This window comes from Lycium barbarum, chromosome 3, assembly GCF_019175385.1.
Source record: "Lycium barbarum isolate Lr01 chromosome 3, ASM1917538v2, whole genome shotgun sequence".
NCBI classification, from domain to species: domain Eukaryota; kingdom Viridiplantae; phylum Streptophyta; class Magnoliopsida; order Solanales; family Solanaceae; genus Lycium; species Lycium barbarum.
The window spans coordinates 10,596,441-10,613,895 of NC_083339.1; the positions used below are offsets into that span (position 1 = coordinate 10,596,441).

Genomic DNA, 17,455 nt, shown 5'->3' on the forward strand with positions numbered 1-17,455 from the left:
TTTAAATTGCTAAAGGTGAAACGATGTAATGAAAAGCAAAAATTAGGCCAAGTGACAACTTTTAGAAGTCTAGAATCATCATTGACAGTAGTAGGGGTGTACATGGACCAGGTTGGTTCGGATTTTTTAAACACCAAACCAAACTAATTGCGTCGGGTTTTTAAATTTATATACCAAACCAATAAAATTCGGGTTTTTCAACCTCGGGTTTTCTCGGGTTATTCGGTTTTCACGGGTTTTTCGGGTTATTCGGTTTTCACGGGTTTTTCGGGTTTTTTTTTCCGGAATAGTCTTGATACAAAACATATAACTTTTACTTCAAATATTTCTTTAGTCCTAGTAAGGTACAACTATATAATTAAGTTGTTTCTTAAGAAAATAACACAAAATGTGAGAAAAGTGATGACATTGTATTAAAATATTTAACAAAAGCTAATAAAATCGGTTAAAATAAATATTGCTAATTAACAAGTCATAAAGAAAATGATCATAATCTAAAAATATTAAGTCATGCTAAAATAAGTACAACAAATAAGTATTAATTACATGACAGAGAAAAAAAACTTAAGTTATGTATTTTCACTCTCTAAATCAATTATGCAAAACTAAAGAATAGATATCCAACATTATTGTCATTCCTAATGGTAAATTGAATTTCTTTTGTTAGCATTAGTGTTGAGTTGGTTTTGGTTTGGACTTTATTTGAGTTACTAACATTCATAGGATATAAAACTTATTACAAAATTCTAAATTCAAGCTTGAATAATACGATAATAGATAAAAAATTACGAAAAAATTTAAGAAATATTTATAAATTACATTACAAATAAATATTTTTATGTATAAAATATTTTAAAAATTGAATACATGTAATGTCGGGTTGGTTTGGTTCGATTTGACTTTTTTTAGTTAAAACCAAACCAAACCAATTATGGTCGGGTTTTTTTTTTCAACACCAAACCAAATCAAACCAAACCACTAGTCGGGTTTTTTTCTCGGTTTGACTCAGTTTATCGATTTGGTGCGGTTTGTCGGTTTACTTTGTACACCCCTAATTGACAGAGGCTGAAACGCTAATACGGATGCTAAATCGCCATTGACGGGGATGAAATCGCCACTGACAGGATCAAAATGGCTAAAAGTGATTCAAAATTGCTAATACCGATCTAGGTTGCTTTTAGTGGAAATCAGACTTTCAGAGTGAAGAAAGCAATTCGCTTTTAGCGAAATTCAACTGCTAAAAGCTATCCGGAAAGCGTAATTGAGCATGTATACATGTCTTAATTAAGCCCATAGAGTATAAATAGAATATCTTTTTGTTACTTAGAGAACTTTGGTCGCAGATAATCTTACGGGAGCACCTTGAGGAAATGGGGAAAATGTTCACTTTTGACAAATTTAAAGAATCAAGACTGCTCAGTTAATACTTAAGAAACTATTTTAAACCTACTATCAAAGATAAGAGACAATTTTTATTTTTTTCCTCGGAGTATTACATTAGCATAATCCTCAAGCACTGTCCCGGAAATTTCTAAATTCTCTAAATTGGTTTTAGCTGCTTGTAGCCAAGATTTCTACACCTTCGAGTAATAACCTGGAAACATCAGCTTGCATTTTCGTTTTTTTTCTTCTTCAATTAGCTCTTAAATTTGTGAAAAATGACCCAGAGTGGACTGCTACAGCTCTTTTTATTTTCTCCCTAACCAAATGAAATATTTCTTCAAAAGTAAAACTTAATGTAAGTAATCACACACCACAATATTGAGGTCAAAGAGTTTCATCTCACAAGAGTAATGTTACAGATAAGATCAAGTCCTTGAACCTAATTGCCACAATGGTTTTCCAGTTGACTTTATATATATATAATTAGAGTGATTTTATATAGACAAAAAATAGTTTAATGACTTTTATAAAATAAAAAAAAGCTATAAGTTCGATAATCATTTAGGAACTTAACTCTTTCAACGTAACTGTCAGAGCAAGATGACCTATCGATTAACTGCACCACAATATTTAAAGGCAGAGGACGGACGTTCTATATATGTAGTGTGTACCACGATGTTTGTTAGAAGCGAATATTTTTTGAGTTGACCAATAATTCAAGCCTAATAAACTAACCAGGAATCTGACTTTTTCTTTCATTCAAATTTAAAGTCACGTCCTAATAATATGCTTTTGTTGCTTGACTTGTTACATAAAGTCTTGCTTGAGATCTCTTTAGACCATAACAATTCCAATATGGAACGCAACTTAGAGCCATTAAAGGCAGTAAATCTTGGGGCTTGGCTTGTGTCTGAGGGCTGGATGACACTACCTTGGCTCTTTGATAACATTGTTAACAAAGATCTTTTGGTAACGTCATATTATTTGCTTTCTTCGTCTTATTTTATGTGAAGCTGTTACTGTTTGGAAAGTCAAACAATTTTTTCTTTTACTATAATTTCTTAAAACTTTTTAAAAATATTTTGAATCATTAGCTATGTTGACTTGTAGTATTATTTTGTGTAGTTATCAAACGTGTAAATTTCATTTTTGGGAGTGTTTGGTATGACCAAAAAAGTTTTTCAAGAAAATATTTTCTCAGAAACTAAGTGATTTTCCTACTCATTTTCTTGTGTTTGGTACGCAAGTCGAAAAATGTCATTTTAAGAGCATTTGCATATATTCAAAGCAAAACACTATGAGATTTTTGAATTCGAAGTGTAACTTTTGGTGGTGGGGGTAGGTGGAATGGAAGAGGGGGGAGGGGGGAGGGTAAGGGGCGGGTGAAGGTAGGGGAGGGGTTGGAGGTAGGGCTAAGGGGTAGGTAGGGGGTGGGGTGGGTGGAGGTAGGTGGGGTAGGGGAAAAAATGGACCGTTTTATACTTAAGAAACAAGCATAAAAAAATAGATTGATCACTTTTGGGGGTAGGGGTGGGGGTAGGTAGGTGGTGGGGTAGGCAGGTTGGCAGATGGGTGGATGCGTTGTTGTGGTTTTATTGATCGAAAAATGTTTTCGCTCAAATTTTTAAGAAAAACATTTTCTCCTATTTTGAGGAAAACATTTTTCAAGAGAAAAATAAAAAATAAAAAATTCCATCATACCAAACACACCCTAAATATTGAATAATCTATACTTGAATTCATAGTCAAAATTAAGTGTTTTGTTTCCCGCAGAACTCCTTCACATAAATTGGAGGGAGTACTAAATTGAAAATTAAAGGTTGCAATCTTTTATTTCCATTCTTGTACTGATTTATATTGTTGGTTGATTGTACTACTCTAGGATGGAACTCAAATCCAACTAAAGTCAACGATGCTGAATAAATATGTTACTGCAGAGAATAGTGGGGGTACAAATGTGTTTGCAAACCGTGACAACCCATCTGGTTGGGAAACTTTTACTGTTAAGTTCCTAATCTTTGCCAATTACTCTTCATCGTGTTTATTAATGGTTACAACCCATGTGATCTAGTTTACAGAATATGACTAAATGTATAGGTGTTGTATATTTATATGTATAATATACATATATTATACTTACAATATACATATACTATACATATAATATACATAATCGGTGTATACATTTCGTATATTTCAGTCATATTGGTAAATAAGTTTGGTCAAACTGTACATATTGGTAAGTTTCCGTTTATTAATTCTTTCCTTCATAACACTAACTTCTTTTTGGGGTTTATTGAAGTTATGGAGAGTGAATGACACTTTCTTCAACCTGAAAGTTGTTAACAAACAGTTCGTTGGGAAGTCTAGCCAAGAAGGTAATGCAATTGCAGTAGCAACAATCCCTGGTGATACTGAAACCTTTGAAATTATAAGAAATCCCAATGATCCATCTAAAGTTCACCTTAAAGCTTCCAATGGCCAATTTCTACAGGTCTTTTCCCTTATCTTTGTCCCCATATTGTATTTCAAATTCTCTATTATTCTTTCTATGCATCTACGATTTTAATTCACTATTAAACATATAAAAGCGAAAATATTCTAGAGCAAATAATAAATAAAAAGACTATGCATTTACCAATAGATGGTTTTTAGTATTAGTAATGCGAGGATTAGCTACATAAAATAACTTATATATTATTTTATGCAGGAATTAATTATTCCATCTTTTATTCTGCTTGGAAGACTGCAGGCAGGGCAGGTTTAGAGTGGTTGACTCGACTCTTTAATGTCATCTTTAAGACGGCTAAGATGCCTGAAGAATGGCGATGCAGTACAATGATTCCATTGTACAAGAACAAGGGCGACATTCAAAGTTGCAACAACTACAGAGGGATCAAGCTGCTTGTTATACCCCATTTTAACCGGGTTAAATTAGGAGTACAACATATTGGAGATTCCTAAATTGCTTATTTTAAGGAGTCGCCACCTAATTAGTTTTAAGGTGAATTAGGGCACCTAACTTATTAACTAAGGTAAAGCTAACTAAACCCCGTTAATGGTCTGCTTAAATTCTAATTCTAGGTAAGGGTTCTAATTATCCTAAAGGGAAGGGGTTAGGCAGCCTTTAGAATCCGTTAACTACGGTTTACCGGCCAAACTTAGGTTAATTAATTAATGCTAAATAAGATGCTTAAAATTTAAGAAAATAGCTTGTAAATATTATTAAGGTTTTAAACGTAATAACCCATTTAAACTAACGTAATAACCCATTTAAACTAACTTGTAGAAAAATATAGTAATTTGCATAAAGGAAATGCTTTAAAAAAAAATGAGACTTATAAATGCTGTTAAAATCTTAAATGAAAATAGTAATGCTATCTTAAAATAAGACTTGTAGAAAAAAATATATAATAATTTGCATAAAAGAATGCTTTAGATGATATTTTAAAATAAGACTCTCAAATGTTGTTAAGGTTTAGAAGAAAGAATATAATAATGCTGTTTAAACAAGACTTGTATAATAGTTTGCATAAGAGAATATTTCCAATGCTATTAAAATAAGATTTATAAATATTGTTAAGGCTTTAAATGAAAGTATAATGCCATTTAAGATAATACTTGTAGAAAACACAATAATAGCTTTTAAGAGAAGATTTAACAAACGTGAACTTTAGATAAAAAATTATATTGTATGAATATTGCGATGTGAAAAAGCCTAGACTTATTTTAATATGACGAAAGGGCATGAATTTCTTTCTCTTTTATTAACTTTTTATTTAACTATTTCGGCTAAAATATGTATAATCGGATTTATCCTAAATGTTATAAAGTATACTTGGATTAGTATTTGCATATTAGGGACGTTTTGAAATTCTAAGATAATAAGCATAAATCATGGTTCCTCTAGCTCAAAATATGTAGTCATACTATTTTGAAAAATCAATTGTTCTAATAAAGATAAATACTATAGGTATTATAAATAGTTTTAACGTAAATAAAAGAGAATGAAAATTATGGAATTAATTAGTAACCTCCTTAGATTGACTACCCACCACACTAATTCCCTATAATTCATCTAAGCTAAAAAATAAACAAAGTAGAGGGTTAGTTGCATAATACAAGTTAGATGCATAAAAAAAATAAAAAAATAAAGGGGCAGATAAGGTTAAATGGGGTTTAGCCTATTTTTAGGACTGCTGCAATCTGTTTGCTATTTGGGCTTCGGCCCAGCGAATTTCATATGCTGTTGCTGTGGGCTGTTCCAGTCTATTGGGCTTTGGCCCAGAGTTTTTATGGACTATTTTGCTGCGGACAGAGGGCTTGGACGGAGAGAGGTTATGTTGGGCTTTTAGCCCAACTCCGAATGCGGGAGAAGACGAGTCTCTTGGACTCGTATGCGAGGTTCATGCAAAAAAATGAAAGAGAAAAAGATCAGTATACGATCAATGAATTATGCTAAACATATAAAATATAAACTCAGACAAACCAGCAGATTGTGTATATTCTATATATATTTTAAGTATACCATATATATACACAGTTCAACCACTATACACTTATAACATAGAAAAACAAGGCAACACTCAGACATAGGCAAACCGAGGAATACTCGACCATACGACAAAAATAGACTATTATTGGATTAAGTTTTTCAGATAATGATGGAAACTAAAAAGAATCAAAATGCCAGATTTGTTCACTTTTAAACTGGAAAAGCAGTAACCAAAAAAATAGAAATTACTGCAACTATATTATTATTATTTTAGAAATAACAGTCGGTTATCAACAACAATTAATCAGCAATAGAAGGAGGTTGAAACTTGAGGCGATTTGTTTTGAAATCAAAGCCGACTGTTCTTTCCAAGAGTAGATAAACATAACACAAAGAGGACAAACACCAATAGCTGAACACATTAAATATATCGGCAAGTGCAGATTTAAACCAATCCCACAATTCAACAGACTAAGGAAAGCATTTAAAGGCCTCTATCATTTATAATTCCACTTGGATTCGATCAAACTGCTGTCATACCCCATTTTAACCGGGTTATGGTTTGGGTACAACATATTGGTGATTCCTATTTATTTTGTTTTAAGGAGTCGCCACCTAATTAATTTAACGGTGAATTAGGACACCTAGAGGTTAACTAAGGCAAAGTTAAAACTAAACCTCAATTAATAGTCTGCTTAACCAGTATGATTCTAGGTAAGGGCTCTATATTATCCTAAAGGGAAGGGGTTAGGCATCCTTTAGAATCCGTTAACTTACGGTTATCCGGCCAAACTTAGGTTAATTAATTCAGATTAAATATAATGCTTAACTCTTAAGAAAAATAGGTTATAAATATTATTGAGGTTTTAAAGGAAAAACATAATTATGCTATTTAAACTGACTTGAAGAAATGCATAGTAATCCACTTAAAAATAAAAATTTATAAATGTTGTTAATAATAATTTTTATTATAAAAGTGAGACTGGCAAAATATAATGATTTGTATATAAATAGAAGCTTTTAAGAAAAAACCTAGCCAATATGACATTATATCAGTATAATAGCGTAAGAAATCTAGACTTGTTTTAAAAAAATAGAATGCAGAGATGATGAATTTCTCTCTTTTTTACTGATTTATTTAATTATACTCGGCTAAAAATAGACGTGGTTGATTCAAACTTGAAGAGTTATTTATAATATGTTTGAATTTATGTTTGCATATTAATGATGTTTTGAAATTAAGATAATAAAAATATAACTCCTTTAATTAAAAAAATATGAATTTTATACTATCAACTATTCTAGAAGTAAATATTATGGATACTATAAATGACTTTAATATAAAAAGAAGAAAATGGAATTTATGGAATTGATTGTTAGTCTCTCTTAAACTAACTACCCATTACTAAAACTGAATCTACTAATTCATTAGGATTCATCTAAGTTAATAAAATAAGATAAGGTTAGTCGTACAAGGCAAATAAAAAATACACAACAATAAAGTAAGGAAGAGAGAGAAGGAAAAAGATGAAATGGATCTAGCCCATTTTAAGGCCCAACTGCTGGAACTGTGCACATGATTGGGCTTAGGCCCAGTTTGGATTGCTGCGATCCATAGCTGCTATTGGGCTTGAGCCCAGAATTTTTTTAGCTTCTTATTTTGACTGCGGACAGGGGCTGATTTAGAGATGACTCGAGAAGATTTCGTTAGGCTTTAGCCCAACAACGAATGCAGGAGAAGATCGAGTCTCTCGGACTCGTATGCGATGGTCATGCATAAAATGAAAGGAAAAGGATTAGTACCCAATTGACAAATAAGGCTAAACACACACAATGTAAATAAAATGGATCAGTGGAGTATACTTGCAATATACAAACGCCTATTAAATGTAAAGAGGTATACTGGCCATATCATTTGTTCACCAAAAACCACCACAGATCCCACATAACTAGCGATATACACTAGACAAACAGATCACTTAAAGAAAATTAGGAGTCTTTAGAGACAGGGATACTCTAACTCAAACACTTATTCATACACAAGCAGTTCCCTGTACACAAACTCCTAGACTTCTAATTCATTAAGATATAGCCGCTTTCATCAGACAAAACAATTCCTAATCATGAGTCATTTTAACAAAACACCTTACCATATACCATAAATCAAACCAACATATATACCAAGTTCAACATTATTCTTTAATCATTATTCAAGCACTTCGACAAGATTAACCGTTTAAACTGAAATATGCATAACAGATCGACTTAAAAGAGAGTAAAATCATCATAATAGATCATACATCAATAGAGCAGTCCTCGGGGCTTATCTATTTCCATGATTTGTTTTAACATGATGTTATCACAAAGCATTTATGCAGGTTTATAACATTCGGGTAAAGTCTCGAAAAGAAATCACCCAGGACATGAGGGAGAAAAGGAGAGTTCTAGTTTAAGGAAAAGAAGGAACTAGTTTTAAAACATATTTCGCCTCATCTTAAGTACTGAGCTGGAAAGAACACCTTTTACACATGGAGCATAGCCAAACTAAACTCTATAGTCTGTTAGAAGTTCCAGAAATGATTATTAAGTTAAGCTGCTTCATTAAACAGCAGTCAAACTACACAAATGCTGATGCCCTAACAAACAGGAATCAAACCCAATAAGGCAAAGAAACACATATGAACAATACTAATAACCTAAAACTATCTGGATAAACATGTTTGAACAGGACATGAACATAACTTGAACATGCTTATAATAATCTTAACAGGCACAATAATTAGCTATTAGCATAATCTATTCAAGCCACAAAAGCATGTTGATACTAGACCAATTATACAATTTGAGCAGTATGAAATGTTATAGACACGCTAATGACTACAATAAAACTACCAGCAAGTTAACGACTAGGCTAATATAACCCATACTTAATCCAATAGCAGTTGAACTAAATCAAACTAAGTAACATACTGACAACTGAGCCACCCGAACCAACATGGCATTCTCAAACTACTCCAATATCAAACAAGAAACAATGGGTTATACTGACAACAGGCCAAATCAAAGCGTAACCAAAGTAAACTTGTTTAAGCTAACTGATCATAAGGCTAATGCATACGAACAGGATGGGCAGACTAGCTAGTCCACACCGACACGTGATTAGTCTAATAACATACCAGCAAACAAAGGCAAACTTGCAGCATAAGGGTCAATTTAAACCAGCATATAGAGCTAAAATAGTCACAAAACTAAATTGAACCGGACTAAACCTGTATAACACGACCAGAATAACTGCAAACGAAACTGAAATATGACTAAACAAACAAATCGCACAAACAGTTTCAAACATCCAATCAAATACTAAAACAACTCAAAGGAAAGAAAATACCTTCTCCGAGTGCAGCGAAGTGGGTACGAGCTTCGATATCCACTCGAACACTACAGAAATTCGAACTTGCGTATGCTCGGATTCAAACGAACATCCACAGCAAAAAAAAAATTAATTTTGTGACGATATCGAAAAATTAAAAGTCGATATTTTGAAGGGGAACTGGAACAATTAAAGACTTGTGTTTCGAAATGACTATCAAGAAGTATTAAGGTATTTCTTAGGGGGTTTCTGAATCGAAAAAAAACCTCAGTTTCCTTGGGGAATTTTTTAATCGAAAACCTCTCGGTTCTTGGGGGAATTTTCTGAATCAAAAGAACTCCGTTTTTTGAGGGGGTTTTACTTTCAAAAATCTTATATTTCTTGGGGTAATTTCCTGAACCAGAAAAATCATCCTCTCACCGATTCCACTCCACAACATATTTATAGGTTTTCTTAGGTTTTTTTTTTTTTTTTTGTGTTGAAGAAAGAGGAAAGGGAGCGGGGACAACGAGGAGTGGTGGTGACAGAGGAAACGTGGGGGGAACAGACGCGTGGGGGACAAGGCGGAGTGGGGTGGCAGTGGCGTGAGGAGTGGAGGCGGCAGAGGGAGTGGGGGTGTCAGAGGGCACGGTGGTGAGTGATGGGCAAAAAAAAAAGGGAAAGGGGAGAGAAGAGAGAGAAGGAAACGGGGAGGGGAAGCAGCGGAGGGATGGGAAAAAATGAGGGAAACCCCTAGGGGTTTCCCTTGTTAAATGGGAAATGGGCCGTCCGGGTCGGGTAATAATTTGGGTTGGACTGGTCCGTTTTGAAATATTGGGCTGGTACTTGAGTGTGGATTGGGCATTAAAATGGGTTGGGCTGAATTAAAATGGGCTGGTAAATTAAAATGTGGACTGATTTTGTGAATTGGTCCGAAAATAATATGAGTTGATTGGGCTACTACATTTAAATAAAAGACCTATTTAAATAACTTGTGTTAAAATATTACTTAATATAAAATATGCAATTATTAGTGCTCAGATAAAAAATGGCGTTGTAATAGCCGTGTAATAATATTTCGAAAATCCACAGTAAATAAACACTATTATTTAATTATGCAAAGATAAATGCGATGCGTGTGCGTAAGCTGGTAAAATGCCGAAAATGATAATAATAATAATAATAATAATAATAATAATAATCAGTGCGGTAATAGAATAGTGAAACGCCGGTATTGATAAGAGGCTAGTAATTATAGTAAGATATAATATATATATTTTTTAATTTTCCAAAAATATTAGAAGCGTAAATAGGTATTTCGGAGGAGAGGCGGGACAAAATTGGGTGTCAACAACTGCAGCAAAGCGAAGGGCAATATACAAGGGGAAACCAAGCCGCATGCATGATATACCAGATTTCTGCTTATTTGTTAATACTCAAAGGGGTTCTAGGCAATTCAGTACCTAATTTAAGCTTGACAAGACAAGCAATAGGACCTAGGTGAGCTAAATACTCAATGTTAGCATATTTCATATATTCAGAGCTTCAACACTTATTTTAAATTTTGATGGAAACACCAACGCAGTATTACAGAGGCAGAACTGATTTTAAAGAAAATTTCAATAGTTTATAAGACCACAAAGATCCATTTGATGTCTGGTTAGTCCATTTGATGTGAACGAATATGGTATCGAAAACTATCTTATTCCTACTTCTTCAAATCAAGAACACATAACGAAATGAAGATATGTAATTCCATCATTTCTCGGGTAAAACCAACATTCCAGATGAAATCAATAATCACAGAGGAAAGCATGCTGAACATTCATTTTTTTTTTAATAAAGGAGCAGGACTCAAATATTGCCATCTGGAGATCAAACATGCTAACGAAACCAGCAAGTGCTTTAAATCAAACATGGTCCAATTAATCAACGGACAGGCTACTTAAATGGACATTTGGTGAAAACATTTGATTAAACAACATTCTAAGGACTCCTAGTCAAGCTTATTAATAACATTCTTATGATTTTACCCAAACAACACAATCGTATTAGCATGTCTTTACCCTAAACATGCTCATTACATAACATCTAAACAATAATTCTAGCTAAGCAATATAGGCATACAAGCATTTAACCACTAATCATGCTTACTACTATAATTATAGCTAAACAAATAACATGATTTAATTCCCATAATGCTTATTACTGTAACTCTAACAAAACAACATAATTATCCTAATCAAGCTTACTCTAACACAGGATTAAACACATAGCATAAACAATATAAACAACAACTTAAACAAACAGAAATAACTAAGGAAAGGGGTTTACTGACCTTCTTCGGGTGGTAAATGGGCTGGTCCGAAAATATTAGCTCATTTGGACTCGGATTTGGAGCTCTTTATTGGGCTGATGTGAGGCCTTTTTGGGTTAAAAATATTTCTTCTTACACTGCTTTGAGTTTCTAAATTTAAATAAAAGACCCATTTTAATTAATTATATATTAACGGGTGCCAAAATATTATTTAATATAAAAGTGCGTAATTATTAGTGCTCAGATAACAATAAAATTATGACGTCGTAATAGCCGTGCAATAATATTTTAAAAGTTCAACAGTAAATAAACGCTATTGTTAAATTGTGCAAAATAAATGCGATGCGTGTGCATAAGATGATAAAAACGCTGAAATGATTATAATGCAAATTATGATAATACTGGTAATAATAATGACAACTATAATAATAATAATAATAATAATAATAATAATAATAATAATAATAATAATAATAATAATAATAATAATAATAATAATAATAATGGTAATAATAATGATAAGGATAAGTAACAGCTAATGACGACAATAGAAATAATGAGACGCCAGTAAAAATTTAATAATTATAGTAAAATATAAATAATTACTTCTTAATTTGCTAAAACTATTAGAAGCGTAAATAAATATTTTGGGGAAGACGGGACAAAATTAGATGTCAACACTGCTAAGCCACACTATGAAAGTGTGGGAAAGGGTGTTGGAGATGAGGGTGAGGAGAGGCGTGTCTATCTCAGAGAACCAGTTCGGATTCATGCCGGGGCGCTCAACTACAGAAGCTATTCATCTTATACAGAGACTGGTGGAGCAATATAGGGAGAGGAAGAGGGATTTGCACATGGTATTCATAGACCTAGAAAAGGCATACGACAAAGTGCCGAGAGAGGTTCTATGGAGATGCTTGGAGGCTAGAGGTGTACCTGTGGCGTACATTAGGGCGATCAAGGACATGTATGACGGGGCCAAGACCAGGGTAAGGACTATGGGAGGAGACTCAGAGCACTTCCCAGTGGTGATGGGGTTGCACCAGGGATCAACTCTTAGCCCATTTTTATTCTCCTTGGTGATCGATGGATTGACGCGGCAAATTCAGGGTGAGGTGCCATGGTGTATGTTATTTGCGGATGACATAGTCCTGATTGACGAGTCTCGCAGCGGGGTTAACGCTAAGCTGGAGGTTTGGAGACAAACTCTGGAGTCTAAAGGGTTCAAGTTGAGTAGGACCAAGACAGAGTACTTGGAGTGCAAGTTCAGTGATATAATGCATGAGGCTGACGTGGAAGTGAAGCTTGACACCCAGGTCATACAGAAGAAAGATAGTTTCAAGTATCTTGGGTCTATTATACAAGAAAATGGGGAGATTGATGATGACGTCACACACCGTATTGGTGCAGGGTGGATGAAATGGAGGCTTGCCTCCGGAGTGTTGTGTGACAAGAAGGTGTCACCAAAACTTAAAGGCAAGTTCTACCAAGTGGTGGTTAGACCAACTATGTTGTATGGGGCGGAGTGTTGGCCAGTCAAGAAATCCTATGTTCAGAAGATGAAAGTGGCGGAAATGAGAATGCTGCGATGGATGTTTGGGCACACTAGGAGCGATAGGATTAGGAATGAAGTCATCCGAGATAAGGTTGGAATAGCCTCAGTGAAAGACAAGATGCGGGAAGCGAGACTGAGATGGTTTGGGCATGTGATGCGGAGAGATGCAAATGCCCCAGTGCGGAGGTGCGAGAGGTTGGCCAGCGACGGTTTCAGAAGAAGTAGAGGTAGGCCGAAGAAGTATTGGGGGGAAGTGATTAGACAGGACATGGCGCATTTCCTGCTTACCGAGGACATGACCTTAGATAGGAGGGTATGGAGGACTCATATTAGGGTAGAAGGCTAGTAGGTAGTCGCGTTTATCCTTTCTTACGAGTAGTTATGTTGCTCTATAGTTTCTTGTCTCTTGATTTCTGCAAGTATCTGTTGGTTTATAATGGCTTATTTACTTTCATTGTTTTCATTTTCATAATTGCTTTGATTTGTTTGCCCGTATCTGACCTTTCTTATGCTTTTTCTTGAGCCGAGGGTCTTCCGGAAACAGCCTCCCTACCTAACGTGGGGGTAAGGTCTGCGTACACTCTACCCTCCCCAGACCCTACGTTGTGGGATTCACTGGGTATGTTGTTGTTGTTGTTGTTGTTGTTTATTCTGCATAAAATAATACATAGATTCCCTCATAACTTATACATGTATTAGTTATATATGCGGGTTTCTAAATTTCAAACCAAACATCTATTAGATGTGTTGAATTTTATATATAGCAAAGAAAATGCTACCAAAGATGGTAGTATTACTTATGCATGATTTAATACATGAATAACTTAACTCCTAAATAGCAACCAAACGACTCCTTTTGGCTACCCATTTTCTGTTAAGAAACTTGAACAATATGTTGTTTAACTCAGTTTCCTGTATTTGCATATTTTTTTTCTTCTTTTTAAATTTTGAAGGCAAAATGGGGATCTTCAGTGATGATAGATTAAAAAGGCAGTACTGACTGGTCGGACCAAAATCCATATGTATTTGATATGACCGTTGTTTCCTTGTTACCAGGAGAAAAGCAATTACAGGGAGAATACCAATTAACTAACGGATATGGCCCTGAGAATGCTCCCCAAGTTATGCAGGTAAGTAACAAATGATACTTTTTTTAATCTTATGAAACAATCTTGGGTTTTAGGCCACAATATTGTATAAATCTTTTTCCTCATTTTGCAGTATTCTTGTGTGCAGAACCATTGGAACACTTATATTAAGGAAGATTATTTTGAATTCATGTCCCAAAATGGGATTAATGCAGTTAGAATTCCAGTAGGATGGTGGATCATATATGATCAGACACCACCAAAACCATTTGTTGGAGGTTCACTTCAAGTTTTAGATAATGCTTTTAATTGGGTTGAGTAAGCTTCTTAACTTCATAGCTAAGTATCATTTTAAAATAGAGTGAATACGTTAAAAACCTTCTAAACTAACACCGATGTGCGAGTTTGATCATACCTATACTATTGGTGTTCACTGAACCCCTGAACTATCATGGATTATTCGTGCCATGTGGACTCATTTTTAAGTTCTTTTTTCATCTCCCACACGCCTCTCAGCATCTTATCCCAAACATTTTGTCACATCAACCTCGGTGTTTTAATCTAAAGCGAGTTACAGCCCAAGGGTAATATAGCCACCCAATAGTTTAGGTATGAAACTCGCAAAATGGTGATAGTTTAGGGGGATTTTAACCTATTCATTTTTTAACATAAGGTACCACAATGTAAAGGTCTAAATTTCTCAAAATCTTTTTGGCAGGAAACACAATATAAAGGTCATAATAGACCTTCACGCAGTTCCAGGTCACAAAATGGGCATGAGCATAGTGGAACTAGAGATGGATCTGCAGAGTGGGGAGATTCCTACATTGAAGAAACAGTTGAAGCCATAGACTTCTTAACGAAAAGGTTATTATACATAAAAAGAATTCATCAATCCATTTTGAGCAAATTTTAAAATTAATCAAAAGTAGTTAGCTAAATGACTTTGTCAATTGACAAGTAAAATTTCAGGTATGCTAATAAGCCAGGCCTTGTAGCAATGCAACTTATGAATGAGCCTCAAGCACAACATGTTCCTTTGAATACGCTAATCAAGTACTACCAAGCTGGTTATGACAAAGTGAGGAAGTATACTAGTACTACCTACGCGATCTTATCAAATAGATTGGGTAATGCAGTAAACACAGAGCTCCTTTCGTTTGCTCGAGGCCTTTCTCGCTCAGTTATAGATGTCCATTACTACAATCTCTTCTCGGACGAGTTTGAACAATTTAATGTACAACAGAACATAGACTACATAAAGAACCAACGGGCATCAACACTTGAAGAACTTACTCAATCTAATGGCCCCTTAACCTTTGTTGGTGAGTCCCAAAGTTTAGTTCAAGAATTATACTAATGATTTTGCATGTTCATCTTATTAATATGTCGAATGAATTGCAGGAGAATGGGTTAATGAGTTTGCAAATAGGGAGCCTAAATCAAAACAAGATTATCAGAAGTTTGGCAAAGCCCAGTTAGATGTGTATGGCAATGCAACCTTTGGATGGGCATATTGGTCATACAAGTGTATACATGATCATTGGAGTCTAAAGTATATGATTGAGAAGGGAATCATAAATCTGAAGAAAGATCAGTCTTGCGCTTGTGTGGTCCTTTAATAGCATGCTAAGTAATTTCATCAATTGTCTTCAGCTTCTTGGCTGCGAGCAGAGATATTATTGATTGAGCAATCAATGATGTAGAATTTTATTTGAATCACATATAAATAAAGCAATCATATAATATGAGCGATAATTAAGTATCACGTATATGTGATTAACTTTCTTACAGTTTTTATGTAATGTATTATCTTTGCATTTCATATAGTTGCTGAGTGATAATTATCATGCAAGGCCAAACAACGAGAGGCCATAACTAATGTTACAGTACTGGATTAATGTTTCTCTTTTCAATAGAAAAATAGATATTTCAATAGTTAAATTCAAATTATTAAGTAATGCAAGTAATGGTTATCTGGCTACAAAATAATAGTCCTTGAGTCCGAGTTATAAAGTACTATATATGGTAACTAGAGCGTGCATCTACCGCGATGCAAAATACAACAAGTATCACAAAATTCCAAGTATAGACTTGTATATATAGACAAATATATAAGTACAAAAGCTCAAGCCTTCTTAGACTTAATTTCTTACAAATCTTCCAGTCATGGTTTTCATACTGCTAAAATCAAAACCTTATTGATCAACCCATTCTTCTAATCATGGGAGAAGATAGAGGACTTGAAATCACCCCTGCTTTAGTTGGCGTTCTTGGTGTCATAGCTGGTGCTATAATCGTCGTTATTATAGGTTTTGTAATAGTGACATGGTGCAAAAATAATACTTCACCTGATCCTCCTGAGCAAAGCACGACGATCCCAGTAACGCAAAGTCAAAATCCCTCTCGTGCTAATGCTCAACGAGAGATATCTAGTAGCACGAGCACAAGCACGAGCAATTCAATGGTGCAACTGATTGTTGTGTCGAGTTACAACAAAAATTCTAAAGAAGATATGTGCTCTATATGTTTGGGTGAGTTTATGGAAGGGGATGAAGTTAGGGTACTGTCTCAATGCTTGCATATTTTTCATGTGTCATGCATTGATGTGTGGCTGCATTCTCACCGGAATTGCCCGCTTTGTCGTGCAGACACTACAACGATTCCTCCACAACGGCGTTTAACACTGTTGTTGCCAGAGTCCTAGAGGCAAATTTATAACTTATAGTCAGTGGATTCAGAACGAGTCTTTTGTATAAGCGTGTGACATTACCAAAATAAGATTCTGTTTCATATGTACTTACAGGTCGAGCCAAATAATGGATTCACAAGAAATGTTATGAGTTCATTTCTTTGGAGGATATATATGGTTTCCTTACTATCTATGAATGCTTACGTGCCTTTTGGTTTACGTTTTTTGATGGATAAGTTGTTAGTGGAAGAATTTTGTATGCATCTTTGTAAGTGGGTCATTGGCACAAATGCCCTTATTTTGGGTTGGTCTTTAAATTTTTGTCCCACACATCTGAATGTTTTAATTTTTATACTTGGTACTTTAAGTCAATAATATTAGGACGAAACTACTCCTCTGATCTCACGTAGCTCAGGTTCTTCCCCAATCTCCTCTTTATCTCCTCCTTGAGCTTCAATTATCAACAATGACGGATTTCAGATCATCCATATAAACGCAGTTGAGATGAAATCATATAAGTCTTGACTTATCTAGCTCGCGTAATTATAGAGAAGGATAAAAACCAAGCTCTTTAAA

At 34.5% G+C, this 17,455-nt stretch overlaps 1 protein-coding gene and 1 pseudogene across 1 annotated transcript; both read left to right on the forward strand.

Moving 5' to 3' along the window:
* The first annotated feature begins 2,238 nt into the window (after positions 1-2,238).
* On the forward strand, positions 2,239-15,809 carry LOC132630286 (glucan 1,3-beta-glucosidase-like; annotated as a pseudogene).
* A 546-nt stretch (positions 15,810-16,355) lies between these two features.
* On the forward strand, positions 16,356-16,928 carry LOC132633728 (RING-H2 finger protein ATL51-like). The gene has a single exon (XM_060350225.1). It carries the CDS (start codon positions 16,412-16,414, stop codon positions 16,892-16,894), a length of 483 nt encoding a protein of 160 aa, XP_060206208.1. The 5' UTR covers positions 16,356-16,411; the 3' UTR covers positions 16,895-16,928.
* The last annotated feature ends 527 nt before the right edge of the window (positions 16,929-17,455 follow it).